This window comes from Haemaphysalis longicornis, unplaced genomic scaffold (genome assembly GCF_048455015.1).
Source record: "Haemaphysalis longicornis isolate Haplotype H1 unplaced genomic scaffold, Haemaphysalis longicornis Haplotype H1 scaffold_1, whole genome shotgun sequence".
NCBI classification, from domain to species: domain Eukaryota; kingdom Metazoa; phylum Arthropoda; class Arachnida; order Ixodida; family Ixodidae; genus Haemaphysalis; species Haemaphysalis longicornis.
In genome coordinates, this window is record NW_027526203.1 from 222,101,949 (window position 1) to 222,129,054 (window position 27,106).

Genomic DNA, 27,106 nt, shown 5'->3' on the forward strand with positions numbered 1-27,106 from the left:
ATGGCGCATCGAATGCCGTCATTCTCCGGCCACGAGGCTTTTGAGGGGTCCGAGCATCTGCCTCCTGACGCTGCCGTGGGCATGGCAGCCCAGTTCATGAGGATGGAGCCCGCCTCCAGCCTTCAGGAGCAACAAACAGAGTTGTTCCACGGCACCGCGCTGTACGGCCACGGCCAGCCTGGGCACCGTCTCCGGCGACGTCCGCTCTCGCCATGGCTCAGCCCAGCCGCATCCTGGGAGCAGTAAGTACCACGCTGGCCTACAGGGCACCGCCTACACGTCTCTTTGGTACGTAAATTCTTCCTCCCGCGATCTTGAAGAAGTGCTGACGCCAGATTTTTAACTGCAGATTACTTCAGCGACCCGTCTTGTCGTCGTAGCTCGATCGTTCGCTAGCCACCGCCGCAATCCGGTGGAGTAACAACATGACGAACCCTAACAGAGCCCCACGGCGTATCGGCGTGGCACAGAAGCTTCGAAAAACAAGCTGTTTATGTAGTCACGACCGTTCGGAACTACTGAAACGCTGACGCTTGTCATACATCTCACCATTATTTAGCGCAAAGAAAACTGAAGGTACATATGAGGCAAAATGTGTGTAATTCATCGGCAGCCCCCGCGTTCATTTATTATGAACGCTCATTGGGTTGGTTTTTACGATAGCAGGCGAAAAAAAAGTGACTGCGGAACTCACGCGTTCAGAACCGGTGGCAACCGGCTTCGCGAACTGAGTGTCTGTAGAGCTAGCTGTCTTGCGCGCCCGCCCCCCTTGAGGCGCGGACGCACGTGAGATGTTTTCTATAAAATGTTATAGGTATCTTTTTGCGAGCGCCACGCACAAGCCTAAACGACGCCGGGCGCCCCTCGTAAGGCGTGTGCTCACGTGCGCGATACCGCACACATTACGGCCAGCCAGAACTGCTGCACTGTTAAACTTTTAGGTGGCGCTGGCTGCAACAGCAGTTATCTGAGGAACTCCGGCGCTGCATCCACTTTTTCATCGCAAAAAGGACCCGTGTCCTCCGTGGATTCTGTCGCACCCCGCATTGTAGCTGAGATGCCTGAAGGCGTTTAGGCCTACCACCGGTACAGATGTTTGATGACCGCTTTCAATAAATGTCCTTGACGGCTACTTCTATCGCGGTTATTATCGGCTTCTTTCCCGCTTGTGGAACTTTGTTTTTGGCAGGAGTTCCTTTCTGGAAAGCGGTTGTGCCTGTAGTATTAGCCATAGGCGAAGACTACGTGGGATCTCGGGGGCCAGCGCCTCCTCCGGTGTTTCCCGGAAGGGCCCCCCATGGCGATTCTGATCCCTGTCCCCCTACTCCCCCAAGTGCCATTACCAGTGACGATACCATTTGGGATTTCTTTAGAGTTGCCTCTACCTTTTCACTTAAAATTTTACTGGGGCTAAAACCTTACTGCAGCATTGTTTTAGGGAAGACGTGGATGGCTTACTTTCAGCCTTCCATTAATTCCTTCGAATTCTTTCCATGGGAAGACAAGCGCACTAGCATGCATGCCTGCATGTCTATGTATGTATGTATGTATGTATGTATGTATGTATGTATGTATGTATGTATGTATGTATGTATGTATGTATGTATGTATGTATGTATGTATGTATGTATGTTGCTCTGCAGCGCAAACCTACATTCACTCAGTGCCAAACAACCAATTTGGCCACGTGTCTGCACTGGAATGCTCGTGCTAGAAGCCAAACGGCCGATACCTGTGGCGCTGGAGCGCAAGTGTGTGTGCGTGCGTGTGTGCACGTGTGTATGTGTTTGTGTCTGCGCGTGTGTGTGCGTGCGTGTGCGTTCGTGTGTGTTTGTGGGTGTGTTTGTGTGCGTGCGTGTGTTTGTGTGTGCGTGTGTGTGCGTCTGTGTATGTTTGCGTGTGTGCGTGCGTCTGTGTTTGTGTGCGTGTGTGCATGTTTGTGTGTGTGTGCTTGTGCGTTTGTGTGTGTGTGTGTGCGCACGTGGATTTGTGTGTGTGTGTTCGCGTGTGTGTGCGTGTGTTTGTGTGTGTGCGTGTGTGTTCGACGACCAGTCGTTACAAAGCGTCTGTAGTCGAGCGCACGTGTGAAACGTAGACGCCGGCCAGAACTGATCAGCGTTCGCGCGTGCCGCAGCGCACGTGGGCTATGCTTGTACTGTTTCCCACCCTCCCTTGCGACGGCCGGCGGGGCTTAATTTTGCATCTTGGTTTTTTTAAGTGCGCACTTTATAAGCGACCCCAAACCATCCACCGCCGGCGGCGGCGGCGTTGGCGTCCGCAGTGCTCCTCTATATTTAAAAAAGAAACAGCATCCGGCGCCAGGTTCCGATCCGAGGACTTTGCGGCCGCAGCGCGACGCGCTACCGACTAAGCCACGGACACCACGCTGATATCAGCGTGAGTAACGCGCCTTATATCTTTAACGCATTCAAACTACGTCGTCAGCGGCGTGCGTTAGCGACTCAGCGGCGTTATAGCGGCTTGATAACTGCGTGGTGTACACGTGATACTACAAACCCGATGGAAGAGATGGAAGAGAAGGCGGCGAGGCGGTGGGCTGCGGGGGCCGAGCGCAAGCGCCGCAAGCGGGCCGACAACCGTGCATTCGCACTTTCACATTCTCCCCCTCGGGGAAATGCGGGGGAATTTTTTTGTTACGATAGGTAGCTAATGAGTAATGACCTGCTTATCACGTGTGGAAACCTCATTTGCTTCAGCGTGCGACGAATTGTTTAATTAGATCGTTTTCAATACGGCCAGTCGCAGTTCCAGTTTCAGCGGGTGCCGCACAACGGATATCCGTCGGACGGATATCACAAAGCAGAGCTTCCGTAGCACTGTCGAATCCGCGTCGCCGGCAGTTTCTGCGATTGCCCCCACGTACTGATCTCGTGAGCCGCTGAATTAAAAAAAATCACGCCATATCCACGGAATGAATGATGATAAGTGGGGCGAAGCTCGAAAGGGGGAGATCATCGGTAACCGTAACTCTCCCGTGAAAGTTCGCCCATTACATCATTAAGAAAGACGTAAGACTGTGTGCGTACATTGTACAAATCAACTTTTATTTTCGGAGTCAATGCTCCCAGGCCCAGACCTGGTGAAAGACCCCGCGCCATCGAGGACTACCCCGCACCTCCACCACAATTTGTCACGTAGGATGGGACACAACGGTAAAGAAAGAACTTTTATTTAGGGCGAACTTGTGCCCGAACAAGACGAGAGGAAACGAGCAAAGGTCCTTGCGTCTCGTTCGATCTCCGAGAACGACTGCCTGCGTTCGTGGCGTGATCTCTTGCGTGATCTCCCCCTCGCAGTGCACGTGCGCTCGCGCCTCCGTTGGCGAACACAGACAAGCTCGCGCTCCCGGTGCCGAGTTTGCGCTGCCGGTTGCAGCCGGTTCTTGCGCGTGCAACGCGGCCCACTTTGCGACATCTCCGAAAGCATGCGGCGGTCACGTACCACGAGACACTGGGGATGGACAGACCCATGGCTTTAGGAGCTTCGCCCCTAGAAGCGTCCGTGGACGTGACGCAGGTGCTGCGCGTGAAAATTGCTGCCGCGGCTAGAGAACGACGCGCGACGCTCGAGACAGCGGGTGGGAAGACGCGCTAAGGAGCGGCAGCCCATGGGCCAGCCGGTCTGCCTACGGGTCCGCCTAGCGTCACTAAATAAAGGCTTTTAGAGTATCGGCACTCTTTTCTCTCATTGTTATGGGCCGCCAGGATTTTCATTGGTCAGTCGGCACCACGTGATGTTTGTGCACATAAGGGCGCGGCCATTTTGTTTCAGGGTGCCTCTCTCTCTCTCTCTCTCTCTCTCTCTCTCTGCTGCGCGGACGCATGGCGGCTGGTCACACTCAGCCCGTCACAACCGGCGGCGGTTTCGTTGGGAGAGATGGCAACACTACAAGCCAGAAACAAAATGGGCCCCAGACATTTGTTGTGGCCCCAAACGGGCCCCAACAAATAGGGAAAGCCGGCGTCAAACGCAAGGCGCTCGCGCGCGGCGAGTTTTAGGAGAGGGGCGCCCCCAGCAGCCCGCAACCGGCTTGCGTTGCTCGGGTCGGTTCGGGTGGTGGGAACTTTAGGCTTAGCATCGTGGCGGATATTTGATCGCCGCTATCTGTGCAACTGCGAATTACAATCCGTAATACAACTTTTCACCACACTTTCTCGCATGTGGAACTTGATTTCAGCTTTAACTGCCGTTCGAGCGATCGGTGACCACGACATCTGCGTAGCCTGTTTCGATGCTTTCGCGCAGGTAGCGCCATTTCTCGGCCTCTCGACGCACCGCGCGCCGCGGTGATCGGTCGGATCGCCGAACGTCCGCGTCCGGTCAGCGTAGGCTTAGCATCGCGGCAGATATCTGATCGCCGCTTTTAAAATAAGCCCTGACAACAAGCTCTAGCACAATTTTTCATCACACTAACACCTACTTCTTCGCATGTGGAGCTTCTTTTTAGCGATTAGATTGATTGATCAGGTCAGCAGCGACAAGCGGTTGCTACCGTGGTCTGCGCCGGTTCGAGCCGCTGAGCGTGCCAAGCGGTTGCTACCGTGGTCTGCGCCGGTTCGAGCCGCTGAGCGTGCCGAGCTGGCAGGCGCGGCCGGCGTGTGCGCGGACTGTTTCTGAAGGCAGAAAACGCTTCACGAATACCTGATTTATCCATTTCTAGCGAACGACGCGCGGAATCTATAAATTCAGCTCAGCGATCGTCGTAGTTGATCGGGTGAGTCGAAGAACGAGCGCGCAGGTTTCGCTTCAGCCATGGTCACGTGCAGTCTCGCTGGCTGCGAAAGCGACGCAAGAACGCAAACTCCAGCTTTGGGGCGCCCGTTATTTCAGCTACACGCAAACCCAAAACCCCAAGGATGGTTTGGGTTTTGCGCATGCGCAGTACGACGCCCCAAAACGCTTGGGGGCCCCAGAGCGTTGGGGCCCTATTCTAAAACTCCCTAATAGGGCGCACGAAGTGGCGGTACTCTTAAGCGTAGCTAATTGAGTGACGCTAGGTCCTCCTACAGATGTGTTCGGCTTAGCCCTGCGGCGGATATTCGATTGCCGCTGTCATAAGCGGTGCAGATGACGATTTTATATGCAACCCGACATTGCATCATTAACTCCTTTCTCATATGTACTGCCACATTTGGGACTTGGGTTCCATTTCGTGCAGCGGTAACAAGCATCGCTTGAGCTACCTGCGCCAGCCTGCGCCACTTCGCGGCCGTCGCCGCCGCCTGCGCAGCGATCGTGCGGCTCGCTCTGTGCGCTTTTCGTGTTCCCGGAGCGTTTTCGCGTCCAGTGTAATAAAAAGCAACAAAAATAGAGTACCTGAAATCACTGTAGAACCTAGACCGCGGCCAGCAGCCCGATGAGCCGACGAAATCACGGCGCCTCCGCCGACAACAATCGGGTCTTTCGTTGCGCGAAAGCAGAAGCTGCAATCGAGCCGGCGGAAACGCCGGAAGTGCGGAAGCGGCCAACACAAACTCGTGGCGTGTTTGGATGTTGTTTATTGACAACGCAGTGTCTAGAGTGCCGTCCGACGGCACTCTAGCTGATCGTTGCAGGCATGTCTAGAGTGCCGCCCGACGACATTTGAATATTTAACACTAGGCTAGCACCGCCCAAAGAGTCTGTCGTCGTTGTGTAGAGCATCCGTCTTAGCTTATTGATCCCCGAGTCGGTGGTGCGACACCGGCTCTTGCCACGGTTTTTTTTTCATAATTTATTTGAAGTGGTATTTTTGTGCCTTAGGTTAGTTTTGGTGTTTTAAATGATTTCTTTGTGTGCGTTAGGTTAGCTTATGTTATGTTTAGGTTACGTTGCCTAGCTTTATGTTGTCTAAAGCGATATACTGCTAAACGCGGCAATTTTGTCATAAAACGCCGGTGGACGTCGATATAGTGGAGTGTTTATAAAACCGTCGGACGGCACTCTAGACACCAACGTTTTTAGATACTTTTTAGAAAAAGTTTAGAAAAAGTATCTATAAATGTTCCTAGACACAGCCTATTGACAAAATATCCAAGGAATGTCGATTGCGTTAGGTCGTCCGCTGGCTGCTCGGTTGCGTTTCGGGCACTTTAAAATTAATTTTAAATATTTTCTAGGCTGTATTTACCGGTGATATTTTGCAGAACATGTATGTGTGTACACACCAATCTATCTCCGAAGTTATCTCGCCTTCAAAATTTTGTCAGTACCCTTTCAAAAGCAAACCCGAGCTCCACCGCTAGGCTCTTTTTTCTCTCTTCTGTCGGCAAGTGAGCCGCAATAAACGTGGCTTTTTCAGCGTCCGGTGTCGACTTTCTGCTTCGGCCTGGAGCTCCGTTCGGCCAAACGTAACAATGTATGTATGTATGTATGTATGTATGTATGTATGTATGTATGTATTGAGAGGCTCTGGGAGTCGCCAGGTAGGAAACTTTCTTCATGCGGTCACAGCGCTAGGAAGACCTAGCCAGAAAGACGATGTCGATGACACTGTCGCCGCCGAGATGAAGATGATGCGATGATGATGGGGTGCACACCCAGAAGAGGGCGATTGTCCCCATGCTAAAACATAGACTGTACCGCTGGTCACAGTATGTATGTATGTATGTATGTATGTATGTATGTATGTATGTATGTATGTATGTATGTATGTATGTATGTATGTATGAATGTATGTATGTATGTATGTGTTGCAAATATTTGAAAGAAAGAAGAGGTGGCCACTGGCAGCTGCTGCCTAGTATCACCATCATTGTAATGTTCCATCCTCCATTAAAAAAATCGCTCACGTCCCGCGGTCCCTTGCCTCGGTTCTTTAACAGTATGTGTGCACGTATGTATGTATGCATGTATTATGTATGTGTGCACGTATATGTATGTATGTATGTATGTATGTATGTATGTATGTATGTATGTATGTATGTATGCATGCATGTATGTATGTATTGAGAGGCTCTGAAAGTCGCCAGGCCGAGACTTTATTCGTGCGGTCACAGCGCTAGGAAGACCCAACCAGAAAGGCGATGTCGATGACACTGTCGCCGCCGAGATGAAGATGATGCGATGATGATAGGGTGCACACGCAGAAGAGGGCGATTGTCCCTATGCTAAAACATAGCCTGTACCGCGGCTTACAGTATGTATGTATGTATGTATGTATGTATGTATGTATGTATGTATGTATGTATGTATGTATGTATGTATGTATGTATGTATGTATGTATGTATGTATGTATGTATGTATGTATGTATGTATGTATGTATGTATGTATGTATGCATGTATCAGAGCTACTGGATATAGACAGTTGCGAAACTCCCCATAGGCCCCATGTATCGAAAGCCGGTCTTCGGTTGCCCCCCTGCGCCGGGGCAAGCACGGGGCAAGTTGACTAGCCTGTTGTCTGTTGGCAGGACGTTGAAGCAGTACTCAAGTGCTTGCGGCTGCTGCCGTAAGGCATAAAAAGAAAAGCCGCAAAACACAAGTAAATTTTACGTAATTATTGTGTTTTAATTTAAAAAGCAATATTTATTTTCCAGAATAATTTTGAATTATATTAGTTTAGCGAAGTTCTGTTTTTATCTCCTAGGTGCCGCGCGCGTCGACTTGCCCCTCAGCTTCCACGGAGTGGGGGGCTAGCGCCGCCCGGATTCTGAAGCGGAGTTTCGCAACTGTCTATATTGAGTAACTCTGTGCATGTATTATGTATGTGTGCACGTATGTATGTATGTATGTATGTATGTATGTATGTATGTATGTATGTATGTATGTATGTATGTATGTATGTATGTATGTATGTATGTATGTATGTATGTATGTATGTATGTATGTATTGAGAGGCTCTGGGAGTCGCCAGGCCGAGACTTTCTTCATGCGGTCACAGCGCTTAGGAAGACCTATACAGAAAGACGATGTCGATGACACTGTCGCTGCCGAGATGAAGATGATGCGATGATGATAGCGTGCACACCCAGAAGAGGGCGATTATCCCCATGCTACAACGGCCTGTACCGCTGGTCACAGTATGTATGTATGTATGATGATAGGGTGCACACCCAGAAGTGGGCGATTGTCCCCATGCTAAAACATAGCCTGTACCGCGGCTTACAGTATGTATGTATGTATGTATGTATGTATGTATGTATGTATGTATGTATGTATGTATGCACGTATGTATGTATGCATGTATTATGTTTGTGTGCACGTATGTATGTATGTATGTATGTATGTATGCACGCATGTATGTATGCATGTATTATGTTTGTGTGCACGTATGTATGTATGTATGTATGTATGTATGTATGTATGTATGTATGTATGTATGTATGTATGTATGTATGTATGTATGTATGTATGTATGTATGTATGTATTTAGAGGCTCTGGGAGTCGCCAGGCCGAGACTTTATTCGTGTGGTCACAGCGCTAGGAAGACCCAGCCAGAAAGGCGATGTCGATGACACTGTCGCCGCCGAGATGAATATGATGCGATGATGATAGGGTGCACACCCAGAAGAGGGCGATTGTCCCCTTGCTAAAACATAGCCTGTACCGCTGCTCACACTTATCCATCCCCCTTCCAAAAGAGCGGTCACCTGGCCGCTGCCTAGGGCGCGTCGGAACGCTTAACGTATGGCTTCAGCCGAGAAACGTGAACAATTTCAGTCCCGCGGCAGCGACGATCGGTGACAGCGTTGTTCGGAGCCACGCGATAGTTGACCAGGGACGTTTGCTGAATCGCGAAGGCTACTTTTCTGACACACTAGGTTGGCGTACGGGTGTCTAGAGCAAAACTTGGTCCCCTGGCCGAAAAGAGACATTGCGGTGAGTCGCATCGTAGTGAGACTTGCGGAGATGTGGGACAGTTGCAAGTTGGGCGAATGGGTAGATGTTCGAGTTGGTAGATGTTGGTAGATGCTGACTGCCCTCAGTGTTCGCCCGGGTTAACTGGCGGCAGTAAGCAACGCGGGCAACGACTTGTTCGGGAACGTTCACCGTGCAGTCAACAGGTGCAAATAAGATAGTTAAATCAAGAACAGAAGGTGGTGGACGCCCATAGACAAGATAATACGGCGGAAAACCAGTGGTGCGCTGAACTGCAGAATTATACGCTTATGTCACAAAAGGCAGAATAGTGTCCCAATTGCTGTGATCCGATCGGATGTAGGCAGAAAGCATATCAGAAAGTGCCCAATGAAAGCGCCCAGTCAATCCGTTTGTGTGAGGGTGAAAACTCGAGGTCGTTTTATGGACGGTTTCGGCGGCCCAAAGAACTTCCGCAAGGACTGCTGACAGAAACGTCTTCCCACGGTCGCTTAGAAGAGCGCATGGTGGAGCGCGGAGCAAAAATATGAAGTGTAAGAAAAACTCAGCGACCTCTATAGCGCAACCGGCTTGGAGAAGAGCGGTTTCAGCATAGCGGGTAAGGTGGTCAACCGCAGTTACTACCTACCGATGACCAGCTGAGGTAACAGGCAACGAACGGGCCGTATAAGTCGATGCCGACAACATCGAATGGTGCTGACGGACAAGGTAGTGGTTGCAGCATTCCGGCAGGCGCTTAGGTTGGCCGTTTACGGTGCTGGCAGGGTGCGCAGGAAGCGACATATTTGGAAACACTGGTGGAAAGCCCAGTACAGAAGAAACGACTTTTGATCCGGTGGTAGGTCTTGTGAAAGCCTAAATGTCCGACCGAAGCGTCGTGGTGAAAAACTCGCAGTATCTGCTGTAGAAGAGCACGTGGAACGACGGGAACCCGCTTGTCACCGGTAGGGTCGTAATTGTAACGATGCAGGTTTGTAACGATTGTAACTTCTGCAGCTGACGACGCAAGCGGCTGTTCGACGGCTCTGCCAAACCGTTCAGTTGATCCATGAGTTTTCGACAATAATGGTCTGCCTGTTGGAGTGTAACCAAGTCTTCGGGACAGTCGAGCTTCGCGACGTCCGAAGGCAGGGTGACTTGAGCCGCAGGAGTTGATGAATCGCTTTGTGACGAGACCTGCAGGGCAACGCGAAAGGACAAGGACGTCTGCATCCATATGCTTTTTTTCCAGATTTGTAGGTCAGTGAAATCATACTCTTGCAGCCGCAAGACCCAACGGCCAAGCCGTCCATTCAGGTTCTTAAGCGACGAGAGCCAACATAAAGCATGGTGGTCAGTGACCAGAGTAAAATACGTCCGTACAGGTATGGACGAAATTTTTGTACTGCCCAGACAACTGCGAGACACTCTTGTTCCGTGATTGTATAATTTCGTTCGGCAGGTGTCAGTGCAGGACTTACGTATGCCACAACGTTTTCCACTGAAGATGCGGTGCGCTGCAACAGCACGGCACCGAGGCCATGCCCACTGGCGTCTGTGTGTAGAATAGTTACCGCCGTTTGGTCAAAATGGTGGAGCACCGGCGCAGAAGAGAAAACGTGCTTGAGATTTTCGAACGCTGCTTCGTAGTCATCAGACCATATGGAGGGGCCAGATGCGAGTTGTGGAGGGGCGAAGCAAGCGAATTTGTTTCGTATGAAACACCGGAAATAAGACGCTAAGCCAAGGAAACTGCGGAGGTCTTTGAGACGGGTCGGCCGGGGAAAGTTTTGTACAGCATTAATTTTGTCGAGGTCCGGGCGAATTCTGTCTTTGCTCACCACGTGTCCGAGCACCTTGATGGATTTCCTCGCGAATCGGCACTTTTTCGTATAGTTGAAGTCCTGCGTTGGCAAGGCATGTAAGGACTTCATCTACGCGGTGTAGGTTGTCAGAAAAAGTAGAGGAAAAAACAACAATGTCGTCTAGATAACATAGGCAGGTTCTCTAGTTAAGGCCACGTAGGACGGTGTCAATCATTCGCTCAAATGTGGCCGGAGCGTTGCACAGCCCGAATGGCATCACGTTGAATTCGTAAACACCATCGGCGTGGCGAAAGCTGTTTTCTCTTTATCGGCTTCGTGCATGGAAACCTGCCAGTATCCAGAGCGATGATCGAGGCTTGTAAAGTATTCGGCACCCTGCAAAGTGCCCAGGGCGTCATCAATGCGGGGCATAGGGTAGATGTCTTTACGAGTTATTTTGTTAAGCGCTTGATAGTCGACGCAAAACCGTACGGAACCGTCCTTTTCTTTGCACTAACACAACAGGCGAAGACCAGGGACTCGATGAAGGACGAATGATATTCCGCTTGAGCATGTCGTCGATGTTATCTTAGAACCCTCCGCTCGGATGGAGAAACGCGGTATGGGCGGCGGCGAACAATATACGATGCATCTGTGTCGATGCGATGTTCCGCAGCAGATGTCTTTCCCAGAACAGACGAAAAAACGACGAAGGAACGCTGGTGTTTGGATAGCAAGACTTGTAACGCTTGTTTCAGGTCTGGTGTGAGATCAGAACTTATTGTCGCGTCGAAAGCAGAGGCTGGTGCTGGCGACTTGGAGACGTGTTGATCTGTCGAAAGTGTAGACAGTGGAAGGACAGGCACTACGGCCTCATTGTCACAAACTGAAGCGATCGTGGCCCCTTGCGGTAGCAAAATTGTTTCAGCAGGCGTATTCACTGCAGCAAGGAGAGCTGAACCAGACGAAAAACGGACGAGGCAGGAAGGTAGACTACGCCTTTCAAATTAAAATTCCCTGCTCGTTCAATCAACACTCCACCATCAGTGACTGGGGTCGAAAAAACGGACAAAACTGTTTCTTCTCCTGGGGACAGAAGAGAATCGGTGGTCGCTACTAAGCGGCGTTGCTTCGGTCTTTCGGAAACACTGGCAATAAAGGTGTCGGCGATATGAATGGTGGGTTGGCGACAGGTGATGACCGCTGAGGCTGATGAAGAAAATTCCAACCCAAAATGACTTGATGGGCACATGAGGACAACTGTATGTGATGACGTATGGAATCGAAGAAAACAAGAGCTGTGCAAAATCAGGAGGGTCGAATCAACACCGCTGGCTCCACGAAGAGTCGGACCGTCATGGGCGTTGTAACCTTGCATAACCTACAGCACAAATCTGCATGAATGACAGAAACACTGGCACCTGTATCTACTAAAGCTTCTGCCCAAACTCCTGTGAAAACAGTCAATGTATTTGATGGGGACTTGACGCAGTTTCCCCCCAGAAAACTGCTGCTTTCAGTTTTCCGAGAGCCGGTCGACAACGTGAGAGGCAGGGCGAAGAGGAGACGACGACCGGCGGTAAGGCGAAGGTGACCGACGTCGGGGAGAGAGTTGTGGGCGGGGCGGGTCATAGAAGTAAGAAGGGGTAAGAGCGACGGGTAGCGGGTGGAAACAAGGGTTGTCCATAACGGCGTGGGCTGTTATCACGGCGTGCGTACATAGAGTAGCTGTATCACTCGTCCTGCTGGCGCCGTCGGCAAAAACGGGAAATATGGCCCCGGATGCCACAATAGTAACAAACCGGCCGTGAAGGGTGCCAGACGGAATAAGACTGCGGAGTTGAAGAGACCGCAGAAATGGGAGCCACGTGCATGCAGGATGGCCCCACGTGCGTTAGCGGCGTCGACAGGCAGTGCAGTCACAGCGCTAGGAAGACCCAGCCAGAAAGACGGTGTCGATGACACTGTCGCCGCCGAGATGAAGATGATGCGATGATGATAGCGTGCACACCCAGAAGAGGGCGATTGTCCCCATGCTAAAACATAGCCTGTACCGCTTGTCACAGTATGTATGTATGTATGTATGTATGTATGTATGCACGTGTGTGTGTACGTATGCATGTGTGCACGTATGTATGTATGTATGTATGTATGTATGTATGTATGTATGTATGTATGTATGTATGTATGTATGTATGTATGTATGTATGTGTGTGTATGTATGAATGTATTGAGAGGCTCTGGGAGTCGCCAGGCAGGAGACTTCATTCGTGCGGTCACAGCGCCAGGAAGACCCAGCCAGAAAGACGATGTCGATGACACTGTCGCCGCCGAGATGAAGATGATGCGATGATAGGGTGCACACCCAGAAGAGGGCGATTGTCCACATGCTAACACATAGCCTGTACCGCTGCTCACAGTATGTATGTATGTATGTACTATGTATTATGTATGTATGTATGTGCGTATGTATGTATGTATGTATGTATGTATGTATGTATGTATGTATGTATGTATGTATGTATGTATGTATGTATGTATGTATGTGATGATGGCTACGTCACCTTCTCTTGCCGTCACGCTATGTCCGTTTGCTGTGCGCCGCTCCGCGTGCTGTTCCGTCGGCGCGATAAACGAGATCAAATTAAAGTAGTTATGTATGTATGCAGGTGTGCATGTATGTATTTATGCATGTGTGCACGTATGTATGTATGTATGTATGTATGTATGTATGTATGTATGTATTGTGTATGTATGTATGTATGTATGTATGTATGTATGTATGTATGTATGTATGTATGTATGTATGTGATTATGGCTACGTCACCTTCTCTTGCCGTCACGCCATGTCCGTTTGCTGTGCGCCGCTCCGCGTGCTGTTCCGTGGGCGCGCGCCTCAGAGAGAGACAACCACTTTATTTTACGGCTGGGTCAGGGGGAGGAGGTGGCGGGGGCCCAGAGGGTCTTTGCAACCTTTGGGGCCCTGAAGACGAGGGTGGTCTGGGTCTCCAGGGTCGAGCTCCGCAGGGCCTGCTCCCAGTGGGTGGGTGTGGGGAAAGTGGGAAAGGGGCAGCGTGGGCAGTCAGAGAGTGTAGTTGAGAGTCCCGGGCGCCGCAAAGTGGGCAGAGTGGGGAGGGGAACAGGGAAGGGTGTGAGTAGGAGAGGGAGGCTCTGCAGGGGAAGGGGTGCGTTTGGAGGAGGCGCCAGGTTCTGGCTTCCTCCTGTGTGAGGCCGGGGGAGGGGGGATAGTGGCGGCGGAGGAGGCGGTAATGTTGTGTGATTTCCCGCTACGAGATGAGGATGTCCCGGGAGCTGGGAAGGCCGTGGTTGGTCTCCAACGAAGGGCCTGCTCGGGTAGTCATAACTCGAGCTTCTCGGTTGGCCGCCTCGTTGGCACCTATTCCCGTATGGATGGGACCCACAACAAGACCACGGGGTGGGGAGGTGGTTTTCGGGGTAGAATTTGGAGGGCACGTTTGGATATCCGGCCAGCTTGGAAATTTCTGATTGCGGATTGTGAATCTGAAAGGATGGCGTCTGGACAGGGGTCTTGGGCTAGGGCGAGGGATATGGCCGCCTCCTCCGCCGCTGTGGCTGAAATCGTGAGGACAGTGAGGGAGTCCTGAGGTGTGCTATCCTCGGAGAGCACACTATAGAGAATGCAGCTCGGGAGGGGTAGCTAGCAGCGTCTACGTAGATGGTATGAGGTGAGGGGGGGGTGCAGGCGTTGCAGGTTCGCTGCGCGTGCAGCACGTCTGGTCGCATGTAATGTGGCGTGACAGTTGTGAGGTAGTGACTCAATTCTTATGAGTTGGCGAAATTCTCGGGGAATAGGGACGGAGGATGGGGGGAGGATAGGGGTTGAGATGGAAAGTCGAGCGAGTGTGGAACGCGCAGTGTGGGTGCGGGTCAGTCGGTGGATTTGGGCCGTGCGGTGGGCTTCGATGAGTTCAGACGTGGTGTTATGTACGCCAAGCTGAAGGAGGCGGTCGGTGGGGGCATTTGGTAGAAGCAAAAGAGCAGCCCTGTAGACTTTGCGGAGAAGGAAGTCCGATTTGGCCTTGTCTGTTACGGTGAGCCTGCAGTATGGGAGGTGGTACGTGAACCTGCTAATTACGAAAGCATAAAGCAGCCGAAGTCGCTCGGGCTCCGTGAGGCCGTGGTGCCGAGATGTAATACGTCTGAGGAGTCCTATAGTCTGAAGTGTGTGTGAGCGGAGTCGTTGAAAGGTGAGCGTATTTCCGCGGTTAGCTTGTATAGTGATGCCTAGTATACGTATGGAGGGGACGATAGCACTCGTGTGTTGTCAATCCAGACGGGGATGGGGGGTGCAGTGGGTGGGCGTGAACGGGTGGGATGTCGAATGAGAAGTTCTGATTTGTGCGGTGAACATGATAGACCGATTGTGCGGGCGACTGTACTCACACTTTCTGCTCCTAGCTGCAGCGTCTCTTCGATGTGAGCGTCACTGCCACTGGTCATCCAGAGGGTGATGTCATCGGCGTATACAGAAGTGTGTAGGTTGGGGATGGTTAGTAGGACGGTGGCCACGGGGAACATAGCCAGATTAAAGAGAAGGGCGGATATAACCAAACCCTGAGGGGTGCCGACTGGTGGTAGGGGGAAGAGGTCTGGAGTACATTACTACTATAATAAGGGTCCATTTTGGAAAATTATTTGCTTAACCCTTTCAGCCCTGGATTTTTTATTTCAAGCGCTAATTGTTCTTATGCAGTTTTCCGTACAGCTTTGGACATCAGAAGCACAGAAATTAAAAATTACGCTAATAGTGCAAGTATTTATTAATTTACAGGCACGTTAATTAATTAGGTCATTAAGCAATTAAAAATTTTTTTTTGTAAAAAAAGTTTTTTCTTTCATGTTTTCGAAAAGCCTATGATAACCTGATCTTACAGAAAAAATATCAAGCTGGTAATCCAAGTATTTACAGATTTATAGACATTTTGACGAACCGGAATTTCCGTTTCCTTACCCGCGCGGTCGTCATATCCTGTGTCCACTGAAGCTTCGTCTTTTTCATATCGTCCAGCCTCGCGAAATCGCAACAATGGTGGTGTCTATCGCAAGAGGCGTCCTTGAACAACCCTCAGCCTGAAAACTAGCAGTTTTGGTTTTGTTGTTAAGGCGCTAGAGGATATTATGTGTTGTGTCGTCAAATGACGACGCCAGGGCCGAAAGGGTTAAGAAATGAAAACGATATCAATCAGATAAAGAGCTACAGAGAATTCGCCAGAAAGTTGGCTTGGCCGCAAAGCGTATTCTCTTTACTTCCGTCTGCCGACAGAGTACACGATTGAGCCACTGGGGAAAGGGGTAAGATATCGGTATGCAGTTTCGGTGTAAAATGCTAAATATGGTTCTTGCGGAAATTATGTCGCAGGACCGTCCATGGGTACTGACGCCAACTTTCTGTGTGAATATTGTTACACAGTTCGCTTCCTTTACTGAGCAGAATACCCTGGCTGAAATATGAAGGGCCTGCGACACGTGGAACCTACTCTAATTTGATCTCGTCGCGATAAACGAGATCAAATTTAAGTAGGTTCCACGTGTCGCAGGCCCTTCATATTTCAGCCAGGGTATTCTGCTCAGCAAAGGAAGCGAACTGTGTAACAATATTCACACAGAAAGTTGGTGTCAGTACCCCTTTAGATATTACATATTTGAGCAAAGCATTAGTTATGGACGGTCCTGCGACATAATTTCCGCAAGAACCATATTTAGCATTTTACACCGAAACTGCATACCGATATCTTACCCCTTTCCCCAGTGGCTCAATCGTGTACTCTGTCGGCAGACGGAAGTAGACAGAATACGCTTTGCGGCCAAGCCAACTTTCTGGCGAATTCTCTGTAGCTCTTCATCTGATAGATATCGTTTTCAGATATCGTTTTCTTAAGCAAATAATTTTCCAAAATGGACCTTTATTTATTTATTTATTTATTTATTTATTTATTTATTTATTTATTTATTTCAGATTTACTGCTGCAGCCTTTAAAAAACGGCCTTTGGCAGGAGCAGGCACAACAAATAAAAGAATGCGAAAAAAAATACGCATAATACATGCACAGATAGGACCAACATCCACAAAGCAACCGCAACAATGAGCGGGAACAAAATAAAAAAATATGGGATTGCGCAATCAACAAAGTGAACAGCAGGTACTATCAGTATCTACAAACTAAAACAGTCGGCAGTTCGACAACAACGAAAAAAGCAACCCATGTGGTACCAAGCCAGACCTATACTGATAGAATAATTAATAATATACAAGACATGAATGGAAAAAGCAGGAACAATCCTAAATGTACAATGAGGACACTAAATAGTAACAGCACCGAGGTGCACCGCAAAAACGAAGCAGAGCTAGAATGTAAGACAAAAAACACATCAGAGTGACATTATTGTTTCACAATCACATGTCAGTTGCTGATGTCGCGATACTAAGAAAGCGGATTGACGAAGAAGATAAAAAAAAAAAAACTACAGATAATCTGACAATACTTTGGCAAATGAATTTAGTGTGCTGCAATCAATAACATTGGGTGGAAGTCGATTCCATTCGCGCGTTGTTCTCGGGAAAAAAAGAGTTTTTAAACGTGTCTGCAATGTTTTACAGCTGAAATCCTTTATCTTTTTCGTGTGGTGTGATCGCGTCGAGCGCTTACTAACCAGGTCGATAAAGTTACTCTTGTCTATTGCCAGCTTATCATGGTAAAGGGAGTACGAAAACTTGAGCCGTTCACGCTGACGTCTCTTTGGAATGTATCCAGCTCTGATTCAGCCAAGAGCGAAGTTACAGATACTCGCCAGCGATGGGAGTTATGAACAAACCTGATGGCTTTCCTTTGAACAAGTTCTAGTTTATCAATATTGTTTTTTGTGTAGTTTTAATGTACTCCAGAAACTCGGAAGCACTTGGTTCAGCTCTTTGAGATCGGTGTTGATATCTCTTACCCGTGTTCATTAATATAGGGTTGTAAATTAATAAAACAAAACCTCTTCGCCGTAATGCAGCTTTGTTGTGGCAAAATCCTGAAACGATTTTTAGGAATTCGTTATGGGCAACGATTGTTGGCAAAAATCTATTTTGTACGTCAAAAAGCTTAAAATGTGCTGAGAAATCCGTAAAAGCACGAATTTTACCCCAAATCCTAACTCGCCCCATTTTGGTGGGTTTGGGGGAAACCCCGTAAGAGCTTTTAGACATAGTATGACTCTCCTATATATATATATATATATATATATATATATATATATATATATATATATATATATATATGGATCATCCTCGCATGGCCCACAATGCTCCCTGAAAGTGTTTTTGTCCGAAAAAAAATTATTCTTTTTCTAGCGGCCTTTTTACCTCCAGGGTTTAAAGCAAACTTACGTCTGTGAAAAAATTCATGAAAAATTAACTGCTTTTACAAGGGCCATAATTTTTTGTGAACATCATGTTCTATGCTCTATGCTGCATTCTAAAAAATATTTTCCTTTTTTTAGCTGTGATTACACCATTCAGAAAATACACGATGTCGAGCATTTTCAAACATTTTTAGCAAATACGAGCACATTCTCTCAGCCAATGAAGCATTTGTACCTGTATCTCAGCTTTGTGGAAAATTTGTAAAAACTATATTTACACTGAAAAAAGGTGAAATGTGCGAGAAAACGTTTGTCAAACTTGGAAAAATCTCCTTTCTGGCCCATATTCACCTTGAAATTGCGCATTGTTGTGCTTGTAGTAAAAATATCAAGTAAAAGCCATTCACTAGTACAAATGATCGCAGTTTATTTCAGAAAGTTTAATCAGAACAGTTTTTTTTTTAGCAGAGGAGGAGGAACAAACGTTTATTTTACATATTTAGAGCAGATGGGCGGCCGCCTTAGTCCAGGTAGCCACGTGCTGTCGCTGCTCGGGTGGCCCGCTGGATCAGACTTTGCTGGTCCTGCAGGTCCGAGCTGGTCAGCGCGCATTCCCACTGCTCGAGAGTAGGTGTGGGGAGTGGGGAGGGGTGGTGTGGGCAGAAGAATACGAGGGGGGGGGGGGGTTGTGTCTGGGGTGTGGCAGTCACGGCAGTTATAGGTGAATCGGCCGGGGGAGATATGGGAGAGGATGGTGCCGTTGTAGAATGTATTTGTTTGGAGACGTCGCCAGATGCGGGATTCTTCGTTGGTGAGTGCAGGGTGTGGGTGAGGGTATTCTCGGCGGGTGTGGCGATAGTGCGCTAAGATATCGGAGTAGGTGGCTGGTATATGGGTGCAGCGTGTCAGTCAGGGTGCCCAAGTCACCCGGCCTCGTCGGGAGTGCCCGGAAGTGAAGTTCGCGGGCCGCAGCATGGGCTGCTTCGTTCCCGGGGAGGGAGGCATGACCTGGGGTCCAAACGATGGTCACGTTAGGAGGTGATACTGCGACTTGTAGAAGCTTGTGGGCAGGTAGAGGAATTCTCCCTAGGAGGTATCTTCGACAGGCTTGCTGCGAGTCTGTGATAATTGAGGTAGTCGCACGTTGCTGTATGCATTGCTAGGGCTATTGCAGTAGCTTCCGCTGCAGATGGGGAGAGGTGACGGTATGTGGCCGCAGTGTATAAGGTGCCGTTGGTGTCGGTGACCGCTAGGGTTGAGTGGGAAGTTGAGTGAGCGATGTCGGTGTGTAATTCTTATGTAGGTAGTGAACACGAGCGTTGCGACGTCCTTTGTTGTACTCGGGATGCATATGTCGTGGAATGGGGGTGACTTTGATGGTGGCCCGAATATGAGGTGGTATCGGCTGTAGTGCTTCGTGGGGTTCTGGTGTAGGACGGCCTAAATTCTGGAGGACTGTGCGGCCTGTGGAGGTGAGCGTAAGGCGAGAGAGTTGGCTGGTTCTTTGGGCTTCTATAAGTTCGGAGAGCGAATTATGTATGCCAAGTTGAAGGAGCTTGTTGGTGGAAGTGAAAGCCGGTAGTCCCAGGATCTTGTAGGCTCGACGGATGAGAGCATCCAATTTGGCGTGTTCTTGGGGTCGGAGTTGGACATAGGGAGTGCCATATGTAAGCATGCTGAGCAGTAATGCTTGCACAAGTTGACACGTGTCTTGTTCTTTAAGACCGTGTTTGTGCATGCATATACGACGGATGAGGTGGGCGAGTCGCGATATTGTGGAGTGTAGTTGGGGCAGTAGTGCTCTTCCAGATCCATCGGCGTGGAAGCTTACACCCAGGATTCGTAGTGTCTTCACTTGCGGGATACAGGTTTCTGGTGAATCATGACCTGAGGGTCCGGTGCCGGTTGGTTCGGGGGGTCTTCCACGGGTACGTGCACGAAGGACGAGAAGGGCTGATTTTGAGTGGTGACAGGTGAGACCGCGTGGTGCTAGGTAGTTGAGGACGGTGTCCACCCCTTGTTGTAAAGCGGATTGTTGGGTGCCGGGTGATCCTTTGGTGATCCAGAGGGTAAGATCATCCGCGTAGAGAGCATGGTGAAGGTTAGGGATCCCGGAAAGCTGCTTAGGCAAGTCTAGAAGGGCGAAATTAAACAATAAGGGGGAGATAACAGAACCTTGTTGGGTGCCCTTGGGGGGTGTGGAGAACGTTAGGGAGATCAATGATCCGAGTCGGATTGTGGCAGTTCAGTCGGATAAAAATGCCCGTACATAGTCGAAGGTGCGTTGACCGCAGCGTGTGGTGTTCAGCTCATTGAGGATGGCTTCGTGGGTGACGTTGTCAAAGGCTCCACGTACATCTAAAGCTAAGACTGCGCTGGGATGAATTTTGCTGAGGTTGTCTATGACGTGTTCTTTTAGCTGAAGAAGAACGTCTTGTGTGGAAAGGTGGTTACGGAAGCAAAACATGGTGTGCGGAAAGAGGTCATTATTTTCCAGATGGGCAGTGAGTCTTGCGTGTACCATATGTTCCAGCAGCTTTCCGAGACATGATGTGAGGGATATGGGACGTAGGTTAGTGGGTGCAATCGGGCTTCTATCGGGGGTTTAGGAATTAGAGTAATGTCGGCGTGGCGCCATTGAGGAGGGAGCGTGCCCGCTTGCCAGTGGTGGTTAAAGAGATCCAGTATAGATTCTTGGGCCTCGTCGTCGAGATTTCGAAGGAGCTTGTTGGTGATGCGATCGCGGCCAGGAGTTGTATTTCTAGCAAGCTTGGTGAGGGCCTGGCGTAGTTCCTCGGTGGTGAAGGGGTTGTCCAATGCGGCTTTAGTGCGGCCTGAATATAGGACCGAAGTGGGCTTGGGGTAGGTTGTCTGGTGCCCAAAGAGGTGGTCACGGAGAGGGTGGAAGAGTTCTGGGGGGCGGGGGGGGGGGTAGATCGCTGTTTCGGATGAGGCGATTAATTTGGTGGGTGGTGGTGGTGCGTGTAGGCTTGTCTCCGATACGCTTGCGAAGGATGTGCCAGGTCCGCTGCGTGCTGAGGGTGCCCTTTAATTGTACTGTGAGGGTGTGTGCATACTGCACAGCCTGCAGGGTAATGCATGTTCGCGATGCGTTTTTTGAGGGTGCGGTTGTGTTTTTGTTTCTGCCACCGTTTGACCAGGCCCCTGCGGGCTTCCCATATATGCAGCAGATGGGTGTCAGCCTCCGGGTGTTTATCGCTGAGTTGCACCGTTTTTGTGTGTTTCTCGACCAGGGCTTCCAGGGCTGCTGTCTAATCTCCGAGGCTGTCTGTGATGCAGGGAAGTGTGGTTGGGTCCTTGCGGAATTCCGGCCAATTTGTGATCCTAGCATTCCCCAATGAGCGCGTGGTGCATCGGAGGTTAGTCGTTATCTTGATAATATAGTGATCACTGCCCAGGGTGTCTTGGGTTCGTTGCCATTCCAGGAGAGTGACGTTGTTGGCAAACGTGAGGTCAGGGGAGGTGTCACGGAAGACGCTCGTACCCAGCATGGTGGGGGTGGTGAGGTCGTTGTATAGAGTGAGGGCATGGTGCTGGGTAGCGTGGAGAAGGGCGGTGCCTTTCTTATATGCTTGTGCGTAGCCCCAACAGTGATGTGGAACGTTGAAATCACCGAGTAGGATGAAGGGACTTCGGGATGCTTGTTTCTTAGTGTCGTGTATCAATGCCTCAATCGCGTAAAGTGAGGTAGGCGGAGGACTGTAAACATTGAGGATATAAACACTTGAGTGAGAGTGTCGATCAGGAAGAACCTCTATAAAAGTGTGTGCGATGGGGGAGGCGAGGTGATGTTCTTGCGCGGTAAGGTGCTCTGCCACTAACGTTGCAGTGCGGTGCAGGGGGTCTTGTGTGTAAGTGGATATATCCTCGAAGTGATGGGTTGGGGGTGTCAGCCTCTTGTAGGGTGATGACCTGAGGAGGACCTTGGGAAATGTATAGGGCTAGCTGATTTTTCTTGTTTTTGTATGACCGGCAGTTCAATTGGTAGATTGTGAAATCCTGGAAATCAGTTCCCATCTGTAAAGATCGTTTCCCCGAAGTCCAGTGTCGATCAGGAACCCAATCGCCCGGGCTCCGGTTGATTTGGCAGGAGGCTGGCTGGGTGATGGTGTTGAATTTCTTGGAGATGGCAGTCGAATTGACGAACTCGAGGCGTTGAAGTTGATTAAGTGAAACGTAAGTTTATGTACAGCTATTTACAGTATGAAAATTGGGTACATGAGAAATAAAAAGAAAAACTTCAAACTTCGGCTAGACGCTAGCTCCGAGTGCGCACAAATCACTCGAGCTCCTCAACTTCGTCTAACTCTCCTACTCTCGGAGCGTACACAAACCGCTCGAGAAACCACGGCCGAGACTCTGTCTCGCCGCAAGATCCGTCTAGTTGCCCGGTGCGGCGCTGCACCCCAAACCTCCGACGCGATCTTAACCTCGACTAGGGGGCTCACAAATCCCAACCTAGCGTTAACGGTCGAGACTCCTTGTCTCGCCGGGAGCTGCCAGCTCAGCGCTCAGACAAGAACGATTTCCAACTGCCAAGTTCGGCCTTTTAAAACCTCGAGATCACCCTCTCTCGGGAACGCCCCTGTAGCGTTCGTACACGCGTATGGGAGTGCCCGAGTTCACGTAGACAGCTGTCACTCAGTACGTCACGGAATATTCAATGAGGCGCCGCTATCTTCGGGTCAACGGCACGCTCGTAGACGAGCAAGTTCGGGCGACCCCGCGGGGGGAAAAGCGGGAAAGACGGCGACCGTGCGTCATGCTGACCAGGGCACGACAACAATAGAGACACGCCGGTAATCCCACCGCGGGTCCGGCAGGCGTTCCTGGAATCCGGCGGCGCAGTCTGCCTTCTCAATGGGGGATCATCCTTGTGGCATGCGGTGGGCCAGACAATCCGTCTCCCGCGCACGCCGTGACCAATTGGCGTCGACTGCAGCGCAGTGTCGGCAGTGCTACGTCGCCAGACAGAGCGGCGGGTTCTCACGCGCAGCCCGGGCACCTGGCCGCTAATCTCATAAGTGGACCTTACACCATCGTTACAGACAGGGGTGGGGAGGATTGTTGCTGTTGGAATTTGGCTTTCTTCGTTTGCGGTTGGGGAGCAGGGGCAATTTCGGCCATTTCTTCGAGTTGCGCTACTCGAGTGTTGATCGATTCCATGAGTGGTTGCAGGGGCTCTAGGGTGGATTCTAGTTTGGCTTGGAAGGCTTCGAGGGCTTGGGTGATGCGCTGGTCAATAATGGGAATGAGGCGTTCTGAGACTTTTTCTACTATGGCGTCTATAGATGGTTCAGATGGAGTGCGTGAGGCTAGGCCGCGGGCTATGTCTTCTAGGGCATCAAGGCGTTGGCTGAGCTGCGTGCATTGTTGTTGTAGTGTTTGTAGCGTTTGCTGGAGTTGGGAGGACAGGGTGATTTCGGGAGTGGCGGAGATAGAGGAAGTGTTAGTGGTATACCACTAACATTCCTCCCTATAGGGAGGAATGTTGGGGTGTGAGCAGAGTTAGTGGTGGGCAGGGGTGGGAAGGTGTGAGCAGTGGGAGGATGCGCAACTATGGCTTACCAGCTCACCTTGTTTTGGTGCATATCTCTATGGCCAGTCTTCATGGTTGAGATCACTCGTTTCGGAGCGGGCGTGGGCAGGACTCGTTTCGGACACTCCTTGCTGGCGGTAAGGTGGGGTTGCTGGCACAATTTGCACATTGGTGTACAGTCATGCTGGGCAGAGGGGTTGACGATGTCACAGCGGGGACACTTGGGTGAGTCCGGGTGGGGGCAGATGTCTTGGCGATGACCGACGTCGCCGCAGAGTTGACCAACCTGGGCGACACGGCGGTAAGTTCGGCAGTGATGGAGAACACAGCCCACTCGGACGTAGTAGGGGACGCGGGTGCCATTGAATGTCAGGAGGGCAGATGTGGTGCGTCCCATGAGCCGAGCGTGGAGGAGGAGTGGGCGGTTGGCTTCTAGAAGTTCTTGCAGGGTTTCCTGGGTGATGTCCTCTTCCAGACCGTGGATCACACCTCGGCAGGTGTTGGGCGGTGGCTTCATGTACGGGGCAGCCTCGTATTCTGCACTTCCGAGGCGAATCGTTGTGATTTCGCTGAGCACGATTGCCAGCTGAGCATTGTCTGTGCTTGCCACCAGCAAGTTGCGGCCCGGTTGAGCCTAAAATTTTTTTTCAATTTGTACAGCGACGCTACGTCACCCCGTTGTTCCACAGAGCGTCTTATCTGCACAGCATGCACCTGCCTGCATGAAAGAGGCGTGAGCCAGCGGTTTCGCGCTACAAGAATACCTTTCGCCGCAATGGTATTTCGTAGCGTCAGTACAGGAAAAAGGAATAATTCGCGTGTTAGTAGGAAAAGTACAACGTGGAGCTAGAGGGGGTGCGCCCATTCCATGAGTACGGGTAACTCAACGGCTGGGTGGACGACGCAAATAAATCCGTTTGGCTTGATGGCTCCGCCGCTATTCATTTCGTTATTTTCAGCATACTTAAATGCACATCTGATGTCCAGCGGTTGAGTTACCCGTACTCATGGAATGTGCGCACCACCGCTAGCTACACGTTGTACTTTTCCCACTAACACGCTAATTATTGCTTTTTCCTGTACTGACGCTACAAATACCATTGCGGCGAAAGGTATTCTTGTAGAGCGAACCCGCTGGCTCGCGCCTCTTTCATGCAGGCCGGTGCATGCCGTGCAGAGAAGACGCTCTGTGGAACAACGGGGTGACGTACTGTCGCTGTACAAATTGAAAAATATTTTTCTCTTCCAAAACAGAAACTGTTCCGATTAAACTTTCTGAAATAAATTGCAATCAGTTGTACTAGTGAATGGCTTGTATTTGATATTTTTACTACGAGCACAACAATGCGCAATTTCAAGGTGAATATGGGCTAGAAAGGAGATTTTTCCACGTTTGACAAACGTTTTCTCGCACATTTCACCTTTTTTTCCGTGTAAATATTGTTTTTACCAATTTTCCACAATGCTGAGATACAGGTACAAATGCTTCATTGGCTGAGAGAATGTGCTCGTATTTGCTAAAAATGTTTGAAAATGCTCGACATCGTGTATTTTCTGAATGGCGTAATCACAGCAGAGAAAAGGAAAAATATTTTTTTAGAATGCGGCAGAGCAGCCCAGGGCATCAACATGATGTTCACAAAAAATTATGGCCATTGTAAAAGAAGTTAATTTTTCATGAATTTTTTCACAGACGTAAGTTTGTTTTAAATCCTGGAGTTAAAAGGGCCGCTAGAAAAAGAACAAAATTGTTTTGGACAAAAGCACTTTCAGGGAGCATTGTGGCCCATGCGAGGATGACCCACAATTTTTGCTGAGCAAATCTGTGATGGTCGATTTTACGGCTGGGACGTTTGGCATGGAATGACCCATATATATATATAGCCATATGTACTCGCGAAATTTCAAACCTCTTAGACACGCAGTTTCGCTTGGCGGTGATACCCCCTTTTAAGTTTTTTTAGTCAGTTAAGGGTTGAATGCAGCAGAGCTCGCAGCGCGCACGCTCTGATGCAAGGCTTTTTCGCTCCCTCGAGGTGCCGTTCCAGTGTCAGCGGATGCTAGGGTACAGCTGTATACGCCATCTATGAACCCAGCCAATCTCGCTCCCCTTGCTTCTAAATCCTCTGCAGCCTGGTTTTTTTCGCTCATGGGCATGGGGTTGCGCCGGGGCAGTTTTCTGCGTACATGGGATTGGTAGATTTTTATTTTGTCTAGCCGTATATACAGCTACGCTTAAAGCCAAACTTGAAATCGGGGGGCCGTGCTCTTGTTTGTAAAATGCAGTGCTCCCAATGCATAGACATACATAGTCGGGAGGGCGTCCACGTGGCGTATACGCGAACAAGGACCCCTGTTCAAAACATACGGCGTGTATATTAATTAGTCGATAACGAGGTCTCCAGCATAGAACCCCGAGGCACTATACTTGTGTGCTACACAGCGGCAGAGCGCAGTTTTAGCAGAACATGCAGCCCTATTTCGCTCTGATTAAGATGTAACGTAGCGCGGCTGCTATTGGCGGCATAATATCCGCTTTTAACAATCACGCCTGGCCCATTCCCATTGCGAGGACGGACAAGTCCCATCAAGTCCCATCGAGGGCTTTATCAGCTCATGTTTCGTATCCTTAACGTCAGCGTTCGGCCTCTGCAAATTGTCCCTCGCCCCGTCCTTAATCCGCCTTCCAGGATGCAGCCGTTTGGACCGATGCCTCGGGCCAGCTCTCGTTGTCTCATGGTCCTGCCCGTCATCTCGAGTGCCGGGGTGGTGCACTGGCTGACCTTCTTGGTGAATGTCGGCGAAGCCTGGATGGTGCAGGCCGCAGCGTCGTACACCCTGTACGATTTGTCCCGCTTCGGGATAATCATCGGTAAGGGTTCAGCTGTGAAGAGTGGCGGAGGCGTGGCCAAACTTACTGGCCGTGAGGTCATTTATCTTCGGAGGGATTGCTGAGTGTTTCATTAGCGAGGTGCAATAACAAGTATTGGTCAAGCAATAAGAGCCACGATTCCGCACTGACCCAATGCGTCGAGATCAGCTAAAATGAACCTCTTTAAAGATAGGCTGCTGCTCCAAGCACCCTGCTAGCTTTTCGATCATCACTCAATAATGAACTACTGTTTAGACAAGGCTCACTTCCAAAGTAAGGCGTCATGAGGTTACGAACACGCTTTATTCTGTTTCAGCTGGGGGCGATCCACCAGAGCCAGCCATGTGGATGGTCCGTGCGGGAGGGGAACGTCCAATGCTTGCACCGCAGCCAGCATTGGGCCACGTGTTTGCCACAGAGTTGCGCGCGACTCGCGTCCACACCCCCGTCGGCAGCCTGCACCTGACCCAGTGGCTTCTCCACCCCCTGGGCCCTCTCGCCGTGCTTCCCCGGCTCCAGTCCCCCGGGGGTGACCGTCAGCACATTCCCCCGCCGACGGACACTTTGGATGTCGACGTTGAAAGGCTGGTTGGTGCTCCCCTGCAGCTCCAGCATATTACGGCTTCCGACGAGTTCAACGCGGCGTACATCCTTGCCGAGTGTTTTCCGCACGGGGAATAG

The 27,106-nt window shown here is 50.2% G+C and overlaps 1 protein-coding gene across 1 annotated transcript; it reads left to right on the forward strand.

The window, feature by feature from the left end:
• On the forward strand, positions 1-27,106 carry LOC144157821 (uncharacterized). The gene is made up of 3 exons (XM_077688564.1): positions 1-242; positions 26,244-26,425; positions 26,742-27,106. Exons 1-3 carry the CDS (start codon positions 1-3, stop codon positions 27,104-27,106), a joined length of 789 nt encoding a protein of 262 aa, XP_077544690.1.